The sequence below is a fragment of the Orcinus orca genome, chromosome 6 (assembly GCF_937001465.1).
Source record: "Orcinus orca chromosome 6, mOrcOrc1.1, whole genome shotgun sequence".
Taxonomy (NCBI): domain Eukaryota; kingdom Metazoa; phylum Chordata; class Mammalia; order Artiodactyla; family Delphinidae; genus Orcinus; species Orcinus orca.
In genome coordinates, this window is record NC_064564.1 from 112,504,779 (window position 1) to 112,523,099 (window position 18,321).

Below are 18,321 nucleotides of genomic sequence, written 5' to 3' on the forward strand. Positions count from 1 at the left end.
CAACCACCACATATGACTTTTATTATTTTTAAATGCCAATAAAATGAACTTTCTTTTTTTTTTTTTTTTTTTGTGCGGTACGTGGGCCTCTCACTGTTTTGGCCTCTCCCGTTGTGGAGCACAGGCTCCAGACGTGCAGGCTCAGTGGCCATGGCTCACGGGCCTAGCAGCTCCGCAGCATGTGGGATCTTCCCGGACCGGGGCACGAACCTGTTTCCCCTGCATCGGCAGTTGGACTCGCAATCACTGCGCCACCAGGGAAGCCCAAATGAACTATTTTTAATCAAGGAAAAAATAAAAAGCCAGTGCCTATGTCCTACCCTAGACCTACTATATCTAGATGTCTAGGAGCGAGAACCCAGAATACGTATCTTTTAAAAGCTCCCTAGTTAATTCTCAGGTCCTCGCCTGGTCAAGAAACTGCTGCAGGAATGACTCCTGCCAGCGCCCACCCCCCGCCCCCCTGTCCTGGGAGCCGACACCTGTATCAACATCTGTATGTATATGGAACATGCATACACGAACCTGGCCTCACCTTGCTAAGTGTTAATAAAGTCTGACGAAATGCAATGGGGGACCTGAGGAAGGAGTGGTTGAGTCCATGCTGTGGTCTCTGTCCCTGAATTTTGGCCCCATAGCCTTGACAGGAATGTGCTGTTCACTTCCCCGTTTCTGCAGGAAAGGAAACTGAGGCTCCGAAAGGAGGAGCCACATTAACCCCAAGCCACACAGCTAGTAAGTAGCAGGGGCAGGACTTGAACCCAGGCTGCCTGCTCCCAAGGCCGTGCCCTTAAACCCAGCCTGTGGCATCCACAGCCTCGTCACAGAGCGTGATGGGGAGAGCAGGTCCAGGCTGCAAAGCTGGCAGCCCTTGGCCACTCCCCTCAGGAAGTGCACAGCCTGGCAGAGCAGACAGCCACACCCTCTAGGGCTCGAAGCCTCTAGCTGAGATAAGTGTCATCTAACTGACAAGTACGGGGACACCTGAGGAGGAAGTGATTCTTAAGTCAAAGTGCTGGGGATGGGAGGGTTCCCTCCAGGGCCGAGGGGGCTCAAGGGCTGTTCCCTCCCGTGATGTACCCCACTGGTGCTGGTTCCATAGCTAAATAGTGCCACCAGCTGACATTATAGAGCGTTTACCAAGTACCAGGCCCTGCATGACCTCACGGAATCGTCAGCCCCTACAGGAGTGGATGTTCCAGTATCTCCCATTTTACACATGACGACGCTGAGGTTCCGAGAGGTTCAACCACTGACCTAGGTACCCGCTCCTCTCAAGTGGCAGAGTTGGGGTTTCATTGACCCGGTCGTGCGTTCGAGAAGGACGTACTCTGCTCCTGCCACTCGACAGGCCCTGATCCAGGTGCTGAGGATGTCACGTGAGCGGGTCGGCAAGGCCTCTGCTTCATGGCGCTGAGATCCGGTGGGGAGGAGAGTGCCAGCAGACGAACCAACAAGCAGGGGACACCGGGCAGCAGCGCACGTCATGCAGATAATTAAAAATGAGGGCTGCGACCTACAGCAGCAGAGGAAGGATTTGGGATTTTCCCCCAGGTCTCTCTGATCCCAGAATCAGCACCCTTGACCTCGGAGCCTCGCCGTCTCCCACCCCCACGGAGCCCCACAACTCTTGGTTCTGGCCTTGGCCCCATTACACCATGCTTTGTGTGCCTGTATGCTTTTCTGACTTTTTCTTAAGGGCTGAGACCCGCCCTTTCATGTCTGTGTGCTTGATGGCATCTAGCACAATGCCAGGTGATACCGGGTGGGAGATGGGCCGGGGTTCCATTGCAGGGACTTGCCAGACACAAGGCAGAGGCCCTGGCTGAGGGTGGCCAGCGGGGCTTCAGCACAGTCGTGAGACCGTTTAGAGGAGAAGGCTGCATTGGGGAGAGAGCAGTGAGGAGGAGGGCCTGGGGTGCGAAGGGGCCCCAGTGCAGTGCTGGGCAGCTCAGAGACTGGAAGGGGCTGGAGAGAGCTGGGCCAGAGGGAGACAAGGACACGCACCCCTGCTGGAGAGGTCAGGCCTAGCCTGGGGCGCAGCAGGGGGTGAGACACAGAAGAGGATGCTGCTGGACTTGGGTGAGAAGGGGAGCCGCCCAGGCTTTGGGGCTAGCTCTGCTAACAGCAAGCAGGAGGCTTAGAAGGCAGCTAGCCATGTGCGACATAAAGATAGTAGCCTCCTGGAGTGCTGATTATGTATCAGGCCCTGTGCAAAAACGTGTGCCTTGTTTCATGGAATTCTCACGATGATCCAGCAGAGTCAGGACTACCGTTACAGCGGTTCACAGGTGAAGACCTGGGGCCAGAAGTTAAGCCACTTGCGACAAGCCACAGAGGCAGCGAGTGGTACAGGCAGGATTGCAGCTCGGGGCTGTCTGACCAGCGTCATGCTCCCATCTGTTCCCCTACGCTGCCTCCTGCGTTCCTGGGTATGGAACCTGTTGCGTTTGAGACAAAAGACTTAGGAATATGGGCTGGAGCTCTGAGGAGAATGTGTGCCTGAGGTTGTAGATCTAGAGATTTTGAGCAGAGTAAAATCTGAAGCTATAAATGTGGGGATTTTTCTAAATGAGAGAAGAGCCAAGAAATGGAAGAATAATCTGAAGTGGGAGAGAGGGCGGGAGGGAGGAGACGTCCCATGTCAGAGGCTGCGGATCTCTGGATGGAGAGATGAGCCATGGCCAAAGACCTCCAGGCTGGGGAGAAGGAAATCTTCGTGGTGCTCAGAGAGGGCAGTGTCCCTGGTGGTGCAGGAGGACAGACTACAAGGGCTGAGAAGACAAGTGAGGCAACGAAAGAAGCAGGAGATTTTTACAGGGTCAGAGTTTTGAAGCTCAAGAGGGGCCAAGGACACTATCAGGTTGAGAACGGTCTTCTCAAAAGCAGAAACGGAGGCCGGAGAAGAAGAGCTCGCCCAGGCCACAGAGCTAGGGCTTCCGACACTCTCTGCATCGTGTCATGCCGCCTCCCTGGAAGTGAAGGAGAGAGAAGAGAAGTGCAGACACGGTGATCCTGAGATTCAGAGATTGTGTTTGAAGCAGGAGGAAGTGGCCGAAGTGCAGGGGTGTTAAGCTTGGAAAAGAACCGGGGACCCGGTTCAGATCTTGGCTGGAGCACCCTTCTACCTGAGGCACTAGAGCGACTGCACCTCTCTGAGCCTCACTTTCCTCTTCTGTAAAATGGGAGCAATGCCACGTACTTTAGGGGTTGATGTGAGAGTGAAACAAATAACCCATGTGAAAAGCTTTTGTGGACTGAGCCCACTGTGTAAATAAGAGGCCTGTCTATAGAGAGTGGAGATGTCCGCCTACAGAGCTTCTCAAAGCGTGGGAAAAGAGGGTGCGAAAGTCCCCGTGGACCGCAGTCGTGGCCACCCATGTGGCATTGTGGGTGCTGGTGAGGTGGGAACGCCCCCCAGTGCCTGAGTTTACAGAAAGCCATAACTTGAGAAAGTCTTTTCATAGTGTCAGTGTCCAGCCTGCCCACTACCATTGCCCATTCTCATTGCAGGTTAATTTCGTTGCAGCTATTGATGTGTACGAAGACGGGGAAGCCGGTCTGCTCCTGTGTTACAACTGTAAGTAAAGGATGTGTTTTGATTTCTATTTGCTAAAATCAACTGTTTTGTTTTTTTTTTCTGGACAATTTAAAGGGACTTAGCTTTAGATTTACCTGATGTATCGTTCCTGGGTCCTTAATTCCACTCCAGGGCATATCTAAAAATTGCCTTCCTGCCTGGATCTCCCAATACGCCAGACCTCCTGGTAAGACGGTGCAGGGGCCGCCTAGGGGTGTCTCCGGGACGTGGGAGTGATAGCAGTGGCTTCCATCTAGGCAGCCCTTACTGTGTGCCACGCGCTGTGCTTCACCCCCCTCAGTCACCGTTCCATTGACCTTTTCTGTTACTATCTGTCATCTGGAGGGAGATAGGTCTCCTGAGGCCTGGAGCGGTGAACGGACTTTCTCAAGATTGTGCAGCTACAAATGGCAGAGACCAGGTTCACATTTGGGGCCCTCTTGACTCCAGTGCCCCAAATTTTAACCACAGTTACTCTTGCCCTTTTTGGTATTTCTCGGGTGTTAATGAAATCAGCCTCAACCTGGCGTACCCGGCCTCAGCTGGGTTAGTTTGGGTCAGGTGGCAGGTGGGTTTCAGGCAGACCAAAGATATCAAATAGGGTCTTCAAGGATTTTCAGCATTTCAAAAGCTAATGTGATACTACAATAAAAAGGATCTTTTTTTTCCTTTTTTTAGATGTAGGAGGGTAGGAGTTTATTAATTAATTTATTTATTTTTGCTGTGTTGGGTCTTTGTTTCTGTGCGAGGGCCTTCTCTAGTTGTGGCAAGTGGGGGCCACTCTTCATTGCGGTGCACGGGCCTCTCACTATCACACCTCTCTTGTCGCAGAATACAGTCTCCAGACGCGCAGGCTGAGTAGTTGTGGCTCACGGGCCTAGTTGCTCTGCGGCATGTAGGGATCTTCCTAGACCAGGGCTCGAACCCGTGTCCCCTGCATTAGCAGGCAGATTCTCAACCACTGCACCACCAGGGAAGCCCAAAAGGATCTTTTTAAGGCAAAGGTAGTAAGATATTTTCCGGATAATATAAGCCTGCCCAGTCTAACTAAAACAATAAAATTTTTTTTTTCAGCCTAGAATTGTATCGATTTAGAGTGGTGATGCTGGTTATATCACATGGGGCAGATATTTTGATTAATTAATCTTTGATTAGTAAGTATGGTAATTTTCAGTAGAGAAGTTTGTTTGATAAACATCCTCTTTCAAAATTCGAGATTTATGGGGAATCAGGAGAAGGTAGTCACAAGGAAAGATCTTCACCAATAACTCACTCTTTTAGGATATTTTATCCACAGATCTGTCTAAACCTTTCTCAAATTTGAAGCTGATTTTTATCATATGTCTGCTCCTTTCTAAAATATAACTTCCAGAGTTTTCTATAGAGAAATTTTTATCTCAGATAAGTTAAAAACTTTTCTACATGCAGAAAGGGACTTTTCTTCAGAGAAATTTGTTTTAAAATTAGAACCTATACACTGTTCCCCACCAGCTGGATGGGGAAAGTCAAAGGAGGGAAGTCATAGATTCTGAACTGCTTCCCAGGCAGTGACTTTCTTAGACTCCTGCCCCCGCACCAGCCCCCGTTCAGGCGGCTCTTTTTAACCACAAGGGACGGCCCTCTCTGTGCCAGGCCCGTGTCGGGCTCTCGAGACACAACAGTGAAAGGCCCTGCCAGGGACACAGTGAGCTCACGCTTCAGGGAACAGCAGGCATGGGCGCCAGTTCATGGGTGTGAACAGGCTGCACAGCTCTGGGGTTCGAGAATCAGCTTTGCTTCCTTTTCTGAATCAGTTCAGTCTAATTTGGAGGCCCCTCCCCTCGGGTGCAGAGACCACCAGCACTGGTTATTGGAAGGGAGCGCCCTCTGCTTCCCTGGGGCTTATCCATTGGAAAGCACGGGGGGCCGGTGGGGGACGCCTATGGACTGCAGTCCGGTCGCCTCCTCCAGGCCCGCGTGACCCCCTCTGAGGCAGGCGGAGGCCGGGTCTGGCCTCCCAGGCACAACACAGCCACCCGACCTGTCCAGGAGGCTCTGTGCTCAGGGGCCAGTGTCTCCTCCAGCCCAGCCCCTCAAAGCCCCCAGCAGGTTGCTCTCCCCTAGTGGGAGTAGAGGTGGGACAGGGGAGAGGAGAGGGGATGTGTGTAAGGGACCTGGGCCTCTAGAAACACAAGGCTGCTGTGTCCTTCCTGAGTCGTTCATTCATTCAGCAAATCTTTACCCAGCGCTTCCGATATCTAGGGGTTTCAGCAGTGAATATAAGCACAAATCCAGCCATCAGGTGGAGTTTACATTTTAAAGAGAGCAGGTAGACAATTAACAAGATAAATAAGAAACACATGCAGTTTGTTAAATGGTGCTAAGGGGAAATGAAGGGGGAAGAGGGGCCGGAAGAGGGGCCGGACTGGGCAGGAGTGGGGTGTGCGGGTCACCGGTCACCACTTACAGAGGGTGAGGAAGGCAGGCCTCGCTGGAAGAGGGGCGAGGACCGAAGACCCAAACGGAGTCCAGGTATCAGGACTGAGTGTTGAACATGAAGGTATCAGGGTGAGTGTTTCAGGCAGGGATGAGGGCAGGTGTAAAGACCTTGAGGAGGAACACTCCAGTACGGTCAGGGTGACCCCAAGATGACCCGTGATGACCTCAAGATGACTCATAACAGAGTGAGCGAGGGTGCAAGTGGATAAAAATGACATCGGCAAAGAGGACCAGACTCCAGCAGGGCCTGGTAGGTGAAAGGTCTTTGCGTTGCACCCTGGTGAGCAACTGGAGCCTTTTGAGCAGAGGGGCGACGGGTCTGGAAGAGGAAAGCGGCTCCACCCCCGCCGTGGTGTGGAAGCGGGAAGGGCGGGGACTGCGCTCATCGGACGAGCACGCCAGGGGCTTGGACCAGGACCGCCGCAGGGGAGGCGCTGAGCAGTGGTCAGGTCCTAGATGTGCTTTGCACGTGAGAACCAAGATAACGTGCGGTGAATAAAGTGTGGCTGTGAGGGGAAGAGAAAAGGAGGACTGCCATCTGGGGACGTGAGCAGCTGGGAGAACAGAGAATGCCATTTACGGAGATGAGGGGGGCTTTTAGAAGAGCAAGTCTGGGGAGAAAGATCAAAAGTCCAGTTATGACCCATCAGCACCTCTGAGATATCCCAGTGCAGACAGTGAGCGATCACCTGGTTCAAGTGCGGGCTCCGGAGAGGGCTCCCTGGGGGTCATTAGCAGGCAAGTGACCTTTAGGGTCCTGAGACTAAAGAGATCACCCACTGGGAAGCGGGGAGAGACAGGAGGAACCAGCAAAGTAGACTGAGGAGTGGCTGGAAGGACAGGAGAAAGTGGGGTGAGGCCCTGAGAGGCAGTGTTGAAGGGATGGTGACCCGCTGTGCCGTCTGCCTTTGGCAGATCGGGTCTGAGGTGGCGCTTGGCTTTACAAGGCCACTAGGAAACTTGACAAGAGCAGGTGTCTCTGGGGAAGAAGTGGGGACAAAAGCCTGATTGCACAGGTCAGGAGAGATTGGGAAAGAGGAAGTAGAGCCAGGGAGTCCAGACAAGTCTTCCAAAGAATTTTGCTTTAAGGGAAGAAGAATAAGGAAGAGTGTAACAGCTAGAGGAGGAAGAGAGGCCAAGGATTTTGTTTTCTTAAAGGTGGAATAAACAGCATGTGTAAGGCTGTCGGGAAAGATCCGATGGAGAAGGGGAAACTGCTGTGCAGGACAGAGGGGAGAAGTCCCTGAGGGGGCAAAAGCCGCGGGCCAGAGTGGAGAGGGGGTGAGCTGCACCCCACGGCATCCAGAGTTGTGGGCAGGACACAGCAGCTGGGGGAGCCGCTGCTGGGAGATCCGGGTGTCCTTCCTGAGTGCTCGTTTTCTCAGGGAGCGAGGTCTTTAGCTGAGAATGAGGATGCTTTTTCTCCCCTAGTGAGTCCACTGTAGCAAAAACAGAACTGACTCTGGTGAGTTTTTCTGTCCCGATAACTCACTCTGTTAGAAGAACAGGGATGAGACAGTATAAGTTAACTGCTTGACAAGGCACAGTGGTCACATCAAAGGAGACCCGAAGCTTCAGGTGGGCCAGCGGTGGTCATCCCCAGCCTAGCCCCACATCGCAGTGGGCAGCGGCAGCAGCTCTGGCTCCATGACCTCTGCCCTCTCACAGAGGGGCCACAGCTGTCGATTCTCACACTAGGAATGGCAAGAGACTGCTTCATGGGTGTGATGTTTCTTTATAAGGGTGATGAAAATGTTATAAAATCAGATTGTGATGTTGTACACCTCTATAAACATACTACAGTTCATTGACTTGAATGCTTAAAATGGATGAATTTTATGGTATATAAATTACATCTCAGTAAGGCTGTTTTTAAAAATAAGATTGTATGGCTAAAACGTGATGGGCTTCTGGAATAAAAGGGGCCTTTGTTTCTATGTGACCTTTCTCACTCGAAGAGGGTCTGAACCACCTGGACTTGTGTTTAGAGCTCGGAGCAAGCCAGGAACTGGGTAACTGAATTAACCTGGCCTTAATCTAATGCTGGCTCAGATTCACCAAGGTGATACAGGCACATGGCTTCAAATGTTCATAATAAAATGTTGGGGGAGTGGTGTACAGCTCCCATCACACACGTCCTACTGAGTGAGGCTCAGAGCGTGATCCCCTTGTAGGAGGCCTTCCTCCATCCAGGGGCTGCCTTCAAGTGTCCCTTCTTCTCTGCAGTCAAGCCAACCTGGTTCTCTCCCAAGTGGCACTTGTGAGGCTGTGGACAAGCTACTTCGCTGCTCTTTGCCTCAATTTTCTCATCTGTAAAATGAGTGTAATAATAGCATCTACTTCATAAGTTTGTACAGATTAAACGGAAGAATGTTTTAAAGCTCAGTGCCTGGCTGATAGTAAATTCTCCAAAAACGGCAGCTATGATGACTTGTAGCAGAAACATTACTCTGGCTCAGACTGCCTCCTGCGCCTGAGAATCTGGCATCATGGCGATATTCGTCCTGGCTTTCATAAAGAACGAGCAGATAGGATGCTATTCTTGTGGCCTGTTTCTCATGTATCTAATTATGGCTACCTGAGTGTTGTCTCTAACAAAAATGAATCGCTCTTGTTTCGTTGCAGACAGTTGCATCTATAAAAAGGTTTGCCCGTTTAATGGTGGCTCTTTTTTGGTTCAACCCTCTGCATCAGATTTCCAGTTCTGTTGGAACCAGGCTCCCTGTGCGATTGGTAAGGAAACCCTTTATCATCATGTTCTTTCCCGCTCAATAGACATATCTGAACTGTTCCATCCTATGTAGGCAAACTCACTGGCTTACCGCTAAATTGCTACGAATTATGTGAGTATAGTGAGTACTCAAAGCCTTCTTCTTTAATTGTTTTTCATTTTGTTCCCCTTTGGGGACTATTGTCTTCCACTGTTCCTCCCAGGTCTTCTCAGTGCCTGAGCATGTGAGCATTTGAGAGCAATTATATATCAGTTTCAGTAGATCTTGAGGAAGATCTCCAGCCTTAAAACTCTGACAGGCTTGGGGGAGGAGCACAGTGCACTTGGCGTCCTTTTTATACATTTTGAAGCTTGAACGTCTAGAATTACAGAAACCCAGGCACTTTGCCTGCCACTGAAAACTCAGGACGCGAGTGGCGGTGCTTCGTTTCTGTGATTCAAGATCCGCAGCTGGGCATCTGCCTGGGGAGAGTCAGATCAGAGCCAAGAATCCTAGCACTGTTCTCCTCAGAGTAGAAGGCTTTGTTGATAGGTAAACATGATAGAGTTTTGAGAGGAGAGCAGAGGAATGGATCCAGACACTCGGAGGATGGGGTCGGCTCAGAGGCAGATTAGTTATGGTAAAAAAGGGAGGGAAGGGTTGGAAACGGCTCTCAGGTCTGAGCCACGGCACTGCACCGGGGGCCCACTTGAGAGATCAAGGCTAGAGGCGTGGGTGTGGTAGGAAGAGTCAAGGTGAAGCCAAGAGAACGGATGAGTCGCCAAGGAGAGAGGGTAGAGGGAGCGGGCCAGCGTGAAGGAGAGAGTGCGAAGTGGCCGGTAAAAAAGACAAAGGTGGGCTCACAGGGCCACTGGGGCAGCTATGGCACCTGGAAGTCATTAAAAAGATCTCAAGAAGAGAGGCCAACGTTTAACAAATAACTCAGCAAACCCACTGAACCCGAGGGACACTGTGAGGGGCAGTCCCTGCCCAGACAGACAGGAGGAGCATAGGGGAGGGTGACCCAGAGACAGGGAATGAAGAAGGAGTAAAGGCTAGGTTCCCGGGTGGAAGGCATGTGCGAAGGCCATGTCAACCTGCAGTCTGGACCATAGGGGGAAGGTCTCCAGGGCCTGGGTGGGCGGTGCGCCCCCGGAAGATCGGGTACAGGACTGCAGCAGGAGAAGGGCACAGGGAGAAGCTGGGACAGTGCACACGTCACTGGGCAGAAGCTTGGCAGCTAAGGCAGGCTTTCCTGGAATTGGGGGATATGCACCCGTGAAGGAAGAAGAGAAGCAGCCAGAGGAAGGGGAGAGATGGGAGTTGCCGGAGAAGCAAGGGGGATGTGAGAGGGTCCTGGCAGCTCCACAGCCGCAGGCACAGGCGGGGAGCTGACGCCCCATTGCCTTGCAGTCTGTGCATTTCCCTACCTGCTGGCCTTCACCACCGACTCCATGGAGATCCGCCTGGTGGTGAACGGGAACCTGGTCCACACGGCCGTCGTGCCTCAGCTGCAGCTCGTGGCCTCCAGGGTGAGTAGAACTGGGTTTTATTTCTGTGTGAGGGGCTTTGGGCACCCCCAGCACCATGAGGTTTCAGGCGGGCGCAGACATGTTCATGGTGAGGCTGACATGCCAACACCTCGTGAGTGTTGAGATGAGAAAGCTGAAAACAGGCTCATGGGTTGGGTTTTCCTGTGTGAGTCCCCTTGGGCTTCAAAACGGCCTCCTTAGTGTTAAGAGACTCGTCGGTGCTGGTGGCAGTTGGGGAGCGCCCAGCTGAAAAGAGAGACCCCCCATCAAAGCCTGGGTCCCTATTGCCCTGAAGAAGAGGCCAAGTCTAGAAAAGTAAGAGCTTGCAATGTTCCTTTCTTCCTTTGCTGCTGTCTGTCCTCAGTTTGAATTTGTGTCCCACAAACTATGGCTGACAGACTAATTCACGTCTGGTAACAGAATGTGACCAAAACCGAAGGATGCAGGAACGACTATCTTCCAAGCTGTCTTCTACTCCTGGCGCATAATCCAGCAGGTCTTGTTCTAGTCCCCTCCCCCAAGTCAGCCCCACACCCTCTCCCTGGCTCGCCAGGCCAGGCTGGTGCCTGCTGCACGCCTGGAGCACTTTTCCATCCTGACCTGCATCACATTTGGTGGTGGGTGACTGCGTACTTTCCCCACTGCACTGACAGTTCTGTGAGAGCAGAGACTGAGCATCTTATTCACTAACGTAGCGCCAATGGGGTGCTGGTAAGTGTGTAACTACCACCAGCCCTCTGGAAAATGGGTGTGTGTATGTATACACACACATATATGGACATCAGTTGATTACAAATTTTACGGATTATAAAATGTAAATAGCTTACAATTTACAAATAATAAAATATACAATGCTTTTATCTTAAAAGTCCATTTAGCCAACTGGCTCTCACAAAATGCTTTTGTTAATTTTGGCTGAATTCCTTTCTCCGTAGCCAAACTAATGCTGCAGATCGACCACAATTTTATGGTTGGAATTATATCTCCATCCGTTCTTCTTTTTCCAAGTTTGTTGTCATTAAATCTGATGTGTGGGGCTTCCCTGGTGGCACAGTGATTAAGAATCTGCCTGCCAATGCAGGGGACACGGGTTCGAGCCCTGGCCCGGGAAGATCCCACATGCTGCAGAGCAGTTGAGCCTGTGCGCCACAACTATTGAGCCTGCGCTCTAGAGCCCGCGAGCCACAACTACTGAGCCCACGTGCCACAACTACTGAAGCCCGTGCACCTAGAGCCCTGCTCCGCAACAAGAGAAGCCACCGCAATGAGAAGCCTGTGCGCCGCAACGAAGAGTAGCCCCCGCTCACTGCAACTAGAGAAAAGCCCACGCACAGCAACGAAGACCCAACACAGCCAAAAATAAATAAATAAATAAATTTATTTTTAAAAAATCTGATATGTGATCTATTAAACTATTTTTCACTCTTGTACAAATCATTAAACCAAAACTTCTCTCAATTTTAGCATTAGATTCAACACACTTTTAATTTTAATCTTCATTATTAACATTTTCTTCATCACTGTAAGTCTAGACAATCAACAAAACAACAAATCAAGCTCTGATTTGTAGCATTTGCCGATTTCCATGGTGTAAACAGTCCCACCATGACTGATCTCAAGCTTCCCATGTGACACGATGGAACACAGCGTTAGGAGCCGCTGTTACACAGCATCGCCCCACCCGCCCAAGACAGTGTTCATGTAAATTACCTCAAGAGCTTGGAGAATACTCAAGGTAGTAAAATAATTAGGAATGGCTGAATTTTGATATTTAGTTCCTTTGTTTTTTAATATAATTTAAGTTTAATAATGGCTGTGTTTAGCAGCCGGCTTGCAAAATCCCTGAAACTCAGTGTCCCTGAGTCCACATACCACCACCGTTACCCCAAAACCAGCGCATCAAGGGTGTGCTTGAGTATTTGCTGAATCATGAGAACCCATTTCCCCACCTGTGACATGGTCTGACTGAATCCCAAACCCTCTCCAGTTCTAACCTCCAGGTGCCCGAGATCCATGTCGGGGGAGTGTGTTGTGTCTGTGTTTGCAGCAGGTGTGTGGGAAATTGACTCTTTTCTATTGTGTATCAGCAAACAGATAAGTGGGTGAGGTGAGCGCTCAGGAAACGTCTGAGTGCAGAGCTGGAAGCCGCTTCCCCGGCTCGTTCCTGCACCACAGTCCCCGAGTGGGGGGGGGGGAAGTTGGGGGCCCTGCAGTGATGACAGAAGGGCCGGTGGGTGCAGGGCCTGTAACAGCAGGTGGCTCAGTAACGCCTTCTCTTTCTCTCTAGTCGGATATATACTTCACAGCAACCGCATCTGTGAACGAGGTCTCATCCGGAGGCAGCTCCAAGGGGGCCAGTGCCCACAATTCTCCTCAGACACCCCCGGGCAGAGATACTCCAGTGTTTCCTTCTTCCCTGGGGGAAGGTGAAGTCCAGTTTTTACTGTCTTATGATAGATAGTTTTGATCCATTCTGATTTCTCTAGTTCATTGTCAAATACTGACATGTGACTACTGCCGAAGGAACTCACTATTTGAAGCCATAAAAAAACTTGCAGTGTGGTTGCATTCTTAAGAAACCTTGTGATAATGCCCCCCCCCAAAAATCCCATTATGAAAACAGTTGTTGCAATGGGGAGAAGGGAGCTGAGGGCTAGAGAGATTCCAACTTGCCCCAGCAAGTTATCTTTCCTTCAGGGATGTTAACAATATAGTAGGTTTTTATAGCTTAAAGGACATAGTCATACACACACATTACTCAGCACCCAGCTTTCATTCTGCCTGGCTTCACCCTTGAACCCTGCCCGCAGGCCTTTGTTGCGGTTACTGCCTCGTGCTTTTCCTAACTTCTCACCACATAAGTCGTCACTATGGCTTGTTGTCACGAGAGCTTGAAGCTCCCGAGCAGGACAGCTGTGCTTTTCTTGTCGACTCCTTTCTCCTGTAAGCAGGAGTGGGTGCGTTTTTCCCCATTTACCCATGAACACGATGCCCTTAGAAAACAGAGCCGTCGGGCACCCTCACTTTATTGCCCCCAATGAGACTTGGGAGGTCAGCCTGCAACCTAAACTCTTCCTTCATGCTAACTATGTTGAGGACCCAGGAATTATCCTCTTGTGAATAACATGAGCTCTTCTTAAAGTTCTGATGTTCTTTTCGAACACTTATTTCAGGTGAGATTCAGTCCAAAAATCTGTACAAGATTCCACTCAGAAACCTGGTGGGCAGAAGCATCGAGCGGCCTCTGAAATCGCCCTTAGTCTCCAAGGTCATCACCCCGCCCACCTCCATCGGCATCGGCATCGCGGCCATTCCTGTCACTCACTCCTTGTCCCTGTCCCGCATGGAGATCAAAGAGATAGCAAGCAGGACCCGCAGGGAGCTGCTGGGTAATGGCTCTCGATTCTTGTGTTTGCACTGTTTGTAAAGATAGCCGCTGGTTTTATCTGTGGATGTTAACTGTCCTCAAAAACAAGGAGCACTTTCATAAGGGATTATAGAGAAATTATAGCGCACCTGCACCGAGGGATACTATACCCCATTTACCCAATGACAGTGATGTGTCCGTCTGTATTTATTGATGTGGAAAGTGCCCAAACCACGTTCGCGGGGGAAGGGCAGTTTGTAAAACAGTAGGTCTAGTCTGATATGACTTTTTTAAACATAAGTATCTACCTATGTCTAATTTCCTAGGAAAGTGTCCAGAAGGGTTTATATCCTGAAGTCCTCAGATAACATTTCACATTCGTATATCCAAAATTTTAATTTACTTGGGTTGTTTTTTTTTTCCCATATGCTTTGTTTTCTTGCACGTCTGTGGTACAGTTCAGTTATCCTTCTCAAAGCCCCTGGACTGTGGGGCAGTTCTATGGGGATGGTAGAGATGTAAGATCTTTGCTGTGCCCTCCTCTCTCAGTTTACAGGTGGGAGACCAGACCAGAGAAGCATAAAGCACCATGATGATTGTGGAAACGCTAGACTGTTATAAAGATTTTTGTTCAGAATTTTGAAAACAAAATGAGGAAAAATGGAAATGTTATGTCAAACCAGTAAGAACTGGTTTGAAAACTTGAATTGGCATCTGCACGGCATAAAACTGCAAGGACAGCTGGCCTTGGCACATGCCTGTCCTGCAGTAATGTTTCCTGACCAACTGGAGAAGGGGATTCGGACCACCTGACAGGGCAGGCCTTGACATTGGCAAAGGCAGTTGGTTTTAGAAGCTGGTGCCTTCCACGGCACTTTTTAAACATATGCGTTGCTATTTTTAACCCACTATACCCTCAGAAAGCTTGATCTGCCAACTACTGTTATATAAACCACTGTGCTTTTCAGAAATTGAATCTCTGAGCTGGAGAATTACAGTTTCCAGTGGTAGGACTGTAGATTTTCTCTCCTTCATTAAACTCCTCTGACTCTTTTTTTCCCAATACATATATTCATTCTAATCAGAAGAAAAAAGACCTTCTACCAACAAGACAACAAGAAAACCATTTAAAAATATAGACTTTATCATCATTCTTCCTGCCTCGATCCCAATAATGTACCAATACCCAACCAAGAGGAAAAGGGCATTTTCTGTCTCTGTGGCAGCCCTGTGGTAATGACCTCTGACCTGTGATTCTCCCCTGCAATCCAGGCCTCTCCGATGAAGGTGGACCCAGGGCAGAAGGAGCACCAAAGCCCAAGTCAAAAGCCCGGAAGCGGGTGGAAGAAAACCAAGGAGGCCCTAAACCAGGGACAGTGAGGTCAACTAGCAGCGAAAGGTAAAGAGGGACGCAGCCCCCAGCAGCCCCTTCTCAGGGTGGTGGCCCCTGAAGTCACAGGACAGCCACAGGGCCCTTCCTGCTGACTGAGGAGGCCATGTGCCGGCCCCTTCGGCCAGCCACAGCAGAGGGTTAGCAGCCAGCTCCTCCCTGAGGATCCCCAGAGAACACTGCCTGCCAGGGAGGGGCCCAGACAAACGGGTGACCTCACTAGCAATCCAACAAATGCACATTAAAGTACACTGAGACTTTTTTGCTCGCCAGATTGACAGGGATTTTTTAAAACAAGAATGCTCAGTAGGAGTGACAGGCGCTCTCCAGTACTTGTGGTGGGCGTGGAAACAGGTACAGCCTTTCTGGATGGCCGTTCAGTATCACGCGTCCATGAATATTTGTTGAATCCCACTGATTTGTCCCCTGAGGTTCTCTGTGTCCCTTGATAACATCTTGCCTGCTCCTGTGTGGAGGGCAAGGGGGCACATGTCCAGGCTCCATTGAGTCATTCGACACACATTCTTGGAGCACCTGGCACTGAGCTGGGGATATGGAGCTGAACTTCAGGGGTTCACAGGCTGGTGGGAAAGGCCAACAAAGACAATCTAGGAATTACAGCATTCCAGGGTGGCAGGTGGTGCAGAAGAATGAGGGATGCCATCACACCACACCTGGGCCGGGGGTGGCGGGTCCCAAACATCAGGAAAGGCTGAGCCAGGTCTCATAAATCAAGCAAGCATTAGCCTGGCCCAGAGAGGGGCAGTACTCACTCACGCTTTAATCCGATGCACTTTCATTGAGCCCCTACTGTGTGACCAGGCCCCTGCCCTTGTGGACTTTACATTCTAGTGTGGAGAAACAGATAATAAACCTGTGAACAAATAAGCAAATGCTATCATTTCCATTAGTGGCAAGCACTGCAAGGAAATCTATAAGAAGGTAGTGATGGGGGTGGGGCAGATAGGTCTACTTGAGGTGGGGGCTGGGAGTCAAGGAAGGCTTCTTGGAAGAAGTGGCATTGAGCTGAGCTTTGAATGAGAAGGAGCTGGGGGAACAGCCCCTCCGACAGCAGGAATAGCAGGGGTAAAGGCCCCGAAGAGAGAGAGAGAGAGAGAGAGAGAGAGAGAGAAAAGAGAGTGGGTCAGCTTGAGCACAGACAAGGATGCAAGGTCAAAAGCGGCCAGAGGCTGGGCCGGGGCTTTTACAGGCTCCATGAGTACTTGTTGAATGAATGAACTCCCTGAATTTGGTCAGATTGGTTTTGCAGGTGTCAAGAGAATGAGCGTCCTGAATGCAGGGTTTTAGACAGAGTGACATTATCCCGACATTATCCCGATTTTCCACACAAGCACCTGTGTATCACCGCTGGCCTTTAAAACCCATAACCACCCATGAGATCGGGCTGTCTGCCTGCAGAACACCAGCTCTGCTGGGGTGGGGGTCACTCCTGCACTTCCCCACCTCTCCCCCATAATGGCAGGGGGAGGGGGAGAAGGGCTCCCGAGTTTAGGGGAACAGGAAACAGAGCAGCCAGCTCAGCGGTGCCCCAGGATCCGTTCACAGTGACTTTTCTCCTCTAGGATCACGTCGAGCTCCTTGGAAAGTCCTTCCACTTCCGAAGCCAATCCCGAGGGGCGTTACCAGTCGACAAGCTCTGACCCGGACCCTGTGGCTGAGAGAGAAGGCAGCCCTGTCTGGGGCAGCAGCCCCTTTCAGCTCACAGCTTCCTCGGACGAAGACATTATTGACTTGAAGTAAACAGAGTCCCAGTCGAGTTTGCCATCTTTAATTTTCTTATGGACGTTTATACTCTTTAACCAGTTCCGACATCAGTTCTCAACAAAATGTGGCTTTTAGCCTGTCCGTGGTCTATTGGACCAAACCTTCTGCACCCTCGGCCAGTTTGGGTCACTCTCCAATGTCCGGTGCCATCTTAACCTTTGTTTCTTTCTGTTCAGGAACCATCAGTACCCTTGTAATTAAAGGTGGTAGATTTCATTGAGGTTTTAGATTGAAACTTTGAATAAATCAAAAATGTTCATTCTTATTTACTGCAACCTTCTCTTATATTTTATATACTTAGATGGAAAAGTTATTTTTTCATTACAGTTTTGTTTTGTCACATACTGTGTTTCTTTTATAAAGAAAAGCCATTGCTTTGAAAATTTATTATAAATAAGTTTTCTTTCTGCACCTTTGGCCCCTGTTGCTGTTTCAGTTCACTGTGATTGGAACCAGCTGCGTTTCTGCCTACAGACTTTTGAGAAAAGCTGAATTTTTAGATCTTCGAAACTCCTGCTTCTTTCTCTTTGTGTCTCACAAAAAATAGTAAGGTATAGGAGCCTGTTAAAGAGTCTTAAGATTTTTGGGGGGGGTTATTGTTATTGTGAAATCATATAACCAAGAAACAGTTACTCTCCATCATCAAAATTATCATTCTCAAATTCCCTCCTCTTGTTCCAGTCTGCTTTGCTCTCTCACATGAACCAAATGATTATCCTTCCTCTTATCATGTATCTGCCTTCCGTTGCTCCCTCCTTAAAGTGAGAAGAAGATGTGAGTTTGGCCAGGTGGGAATGAAACAGTGAGATGTCAGCCTCTAGCCAGGGGAAATCAAAGGAGGGAAACCTAGTTTCACTGATATTGTAACAATTTTAAGCGGTGTGAAGAAGATAATTTACTTTTGGCTTTAGTCTGATGGACTCCATTTTATTGTCTCGTCTTGCCTATATTACCCATCAAAAGAAACCTGAGATCATTTGCCTGTTAAAGTGGCTCTGAGGAGCTCTTCTGCAGGTCTTCTCACCAGGTGCAGAGGCCTGCACTCGACATGACCTTGATCTGATAGATTTCACACACGTTCTGGACCCTATCTCCTTCTGGGCCTTGCACACTGTGGGGAGAGCTCCCCTCTCTGCCTGTGGCACAGACGGTCCAACATGAAGCATCCGAGCTGAAGGCTGCCTGGTCCCCTTCAGCAGAAGGCAACAAGATCAACTACATACTGTATCTCAACCTCACCTAAAGTTTTGTGAATTCGATTTTATTATTCTTGCTTTTCAAGTAAGGAAACCGAGGCTCAGAAAGGGGCAGTGATTTGAACCTGTGAGTTCTCTGATCCCAGAGCTGTGCTCTCTCTCTCTCCCTGTCCACCACACAGAGCCAGGCTGAGAGCCTTGTATCAGCTGAATCTGGCTGGTGTTTTTCGTGTTAAAATACTCTGTAAGCGTCATGAGCTTGTATGTGTGTCTTTCCTGTCA

General features: G+C 49.9%; 1 protein-coding gene across 6 annotated transcripts in view; it reads left to right on the forward strand.

The window, feature by feature from the left end:
• Positions 1-17,108, forward strand: part of GARNL3 (GTPase activating Rap/RanGAP domain like 3) — a 154,210-nt gene extending 137,102 nt beyond the window's left edge. For 5 of the 6 annotated variants that reach the window (XM_049710718.1, XM_033427170.2, XM_012532807.3 and 2 more), the window contains 7 exons: positions 3,514-3,580; positions 8,684-8,791; positions 10,183-10,301; positions 12,589-12,727; positions 13,475-13,690; positions 14,941-15,067; positions 16,642-17,108. In XM_049710718.1, the coding sequence (XP_049566675.1) occupies positions 3,514-3,580; positions 8,684-8,791; positions 10,183-10,301; positions 12,589-12,727; positions 13,475-13,690; positions 14,941-15,067; positions 16,642-16,819 (954 nt within the window). In that variant the 3' untranslated portion in view covers positions 16,820-17,108. Of the gene's footprint in view, positions 1-3,513; positions 3,581-8,683; positions 8,792-10,182; positions 10,302-10,665; positions 12,037-12,588; positions 12,728-13,474; positions 13,691-14,940; positions 15,068-16,641 lie in introns of those variants that run through there. The other variant, XR_007477733.1, reaches the window with a different exon arrangement.
• Positions 17,109-18,321: the final 1,213 nt, after the last annotated feature.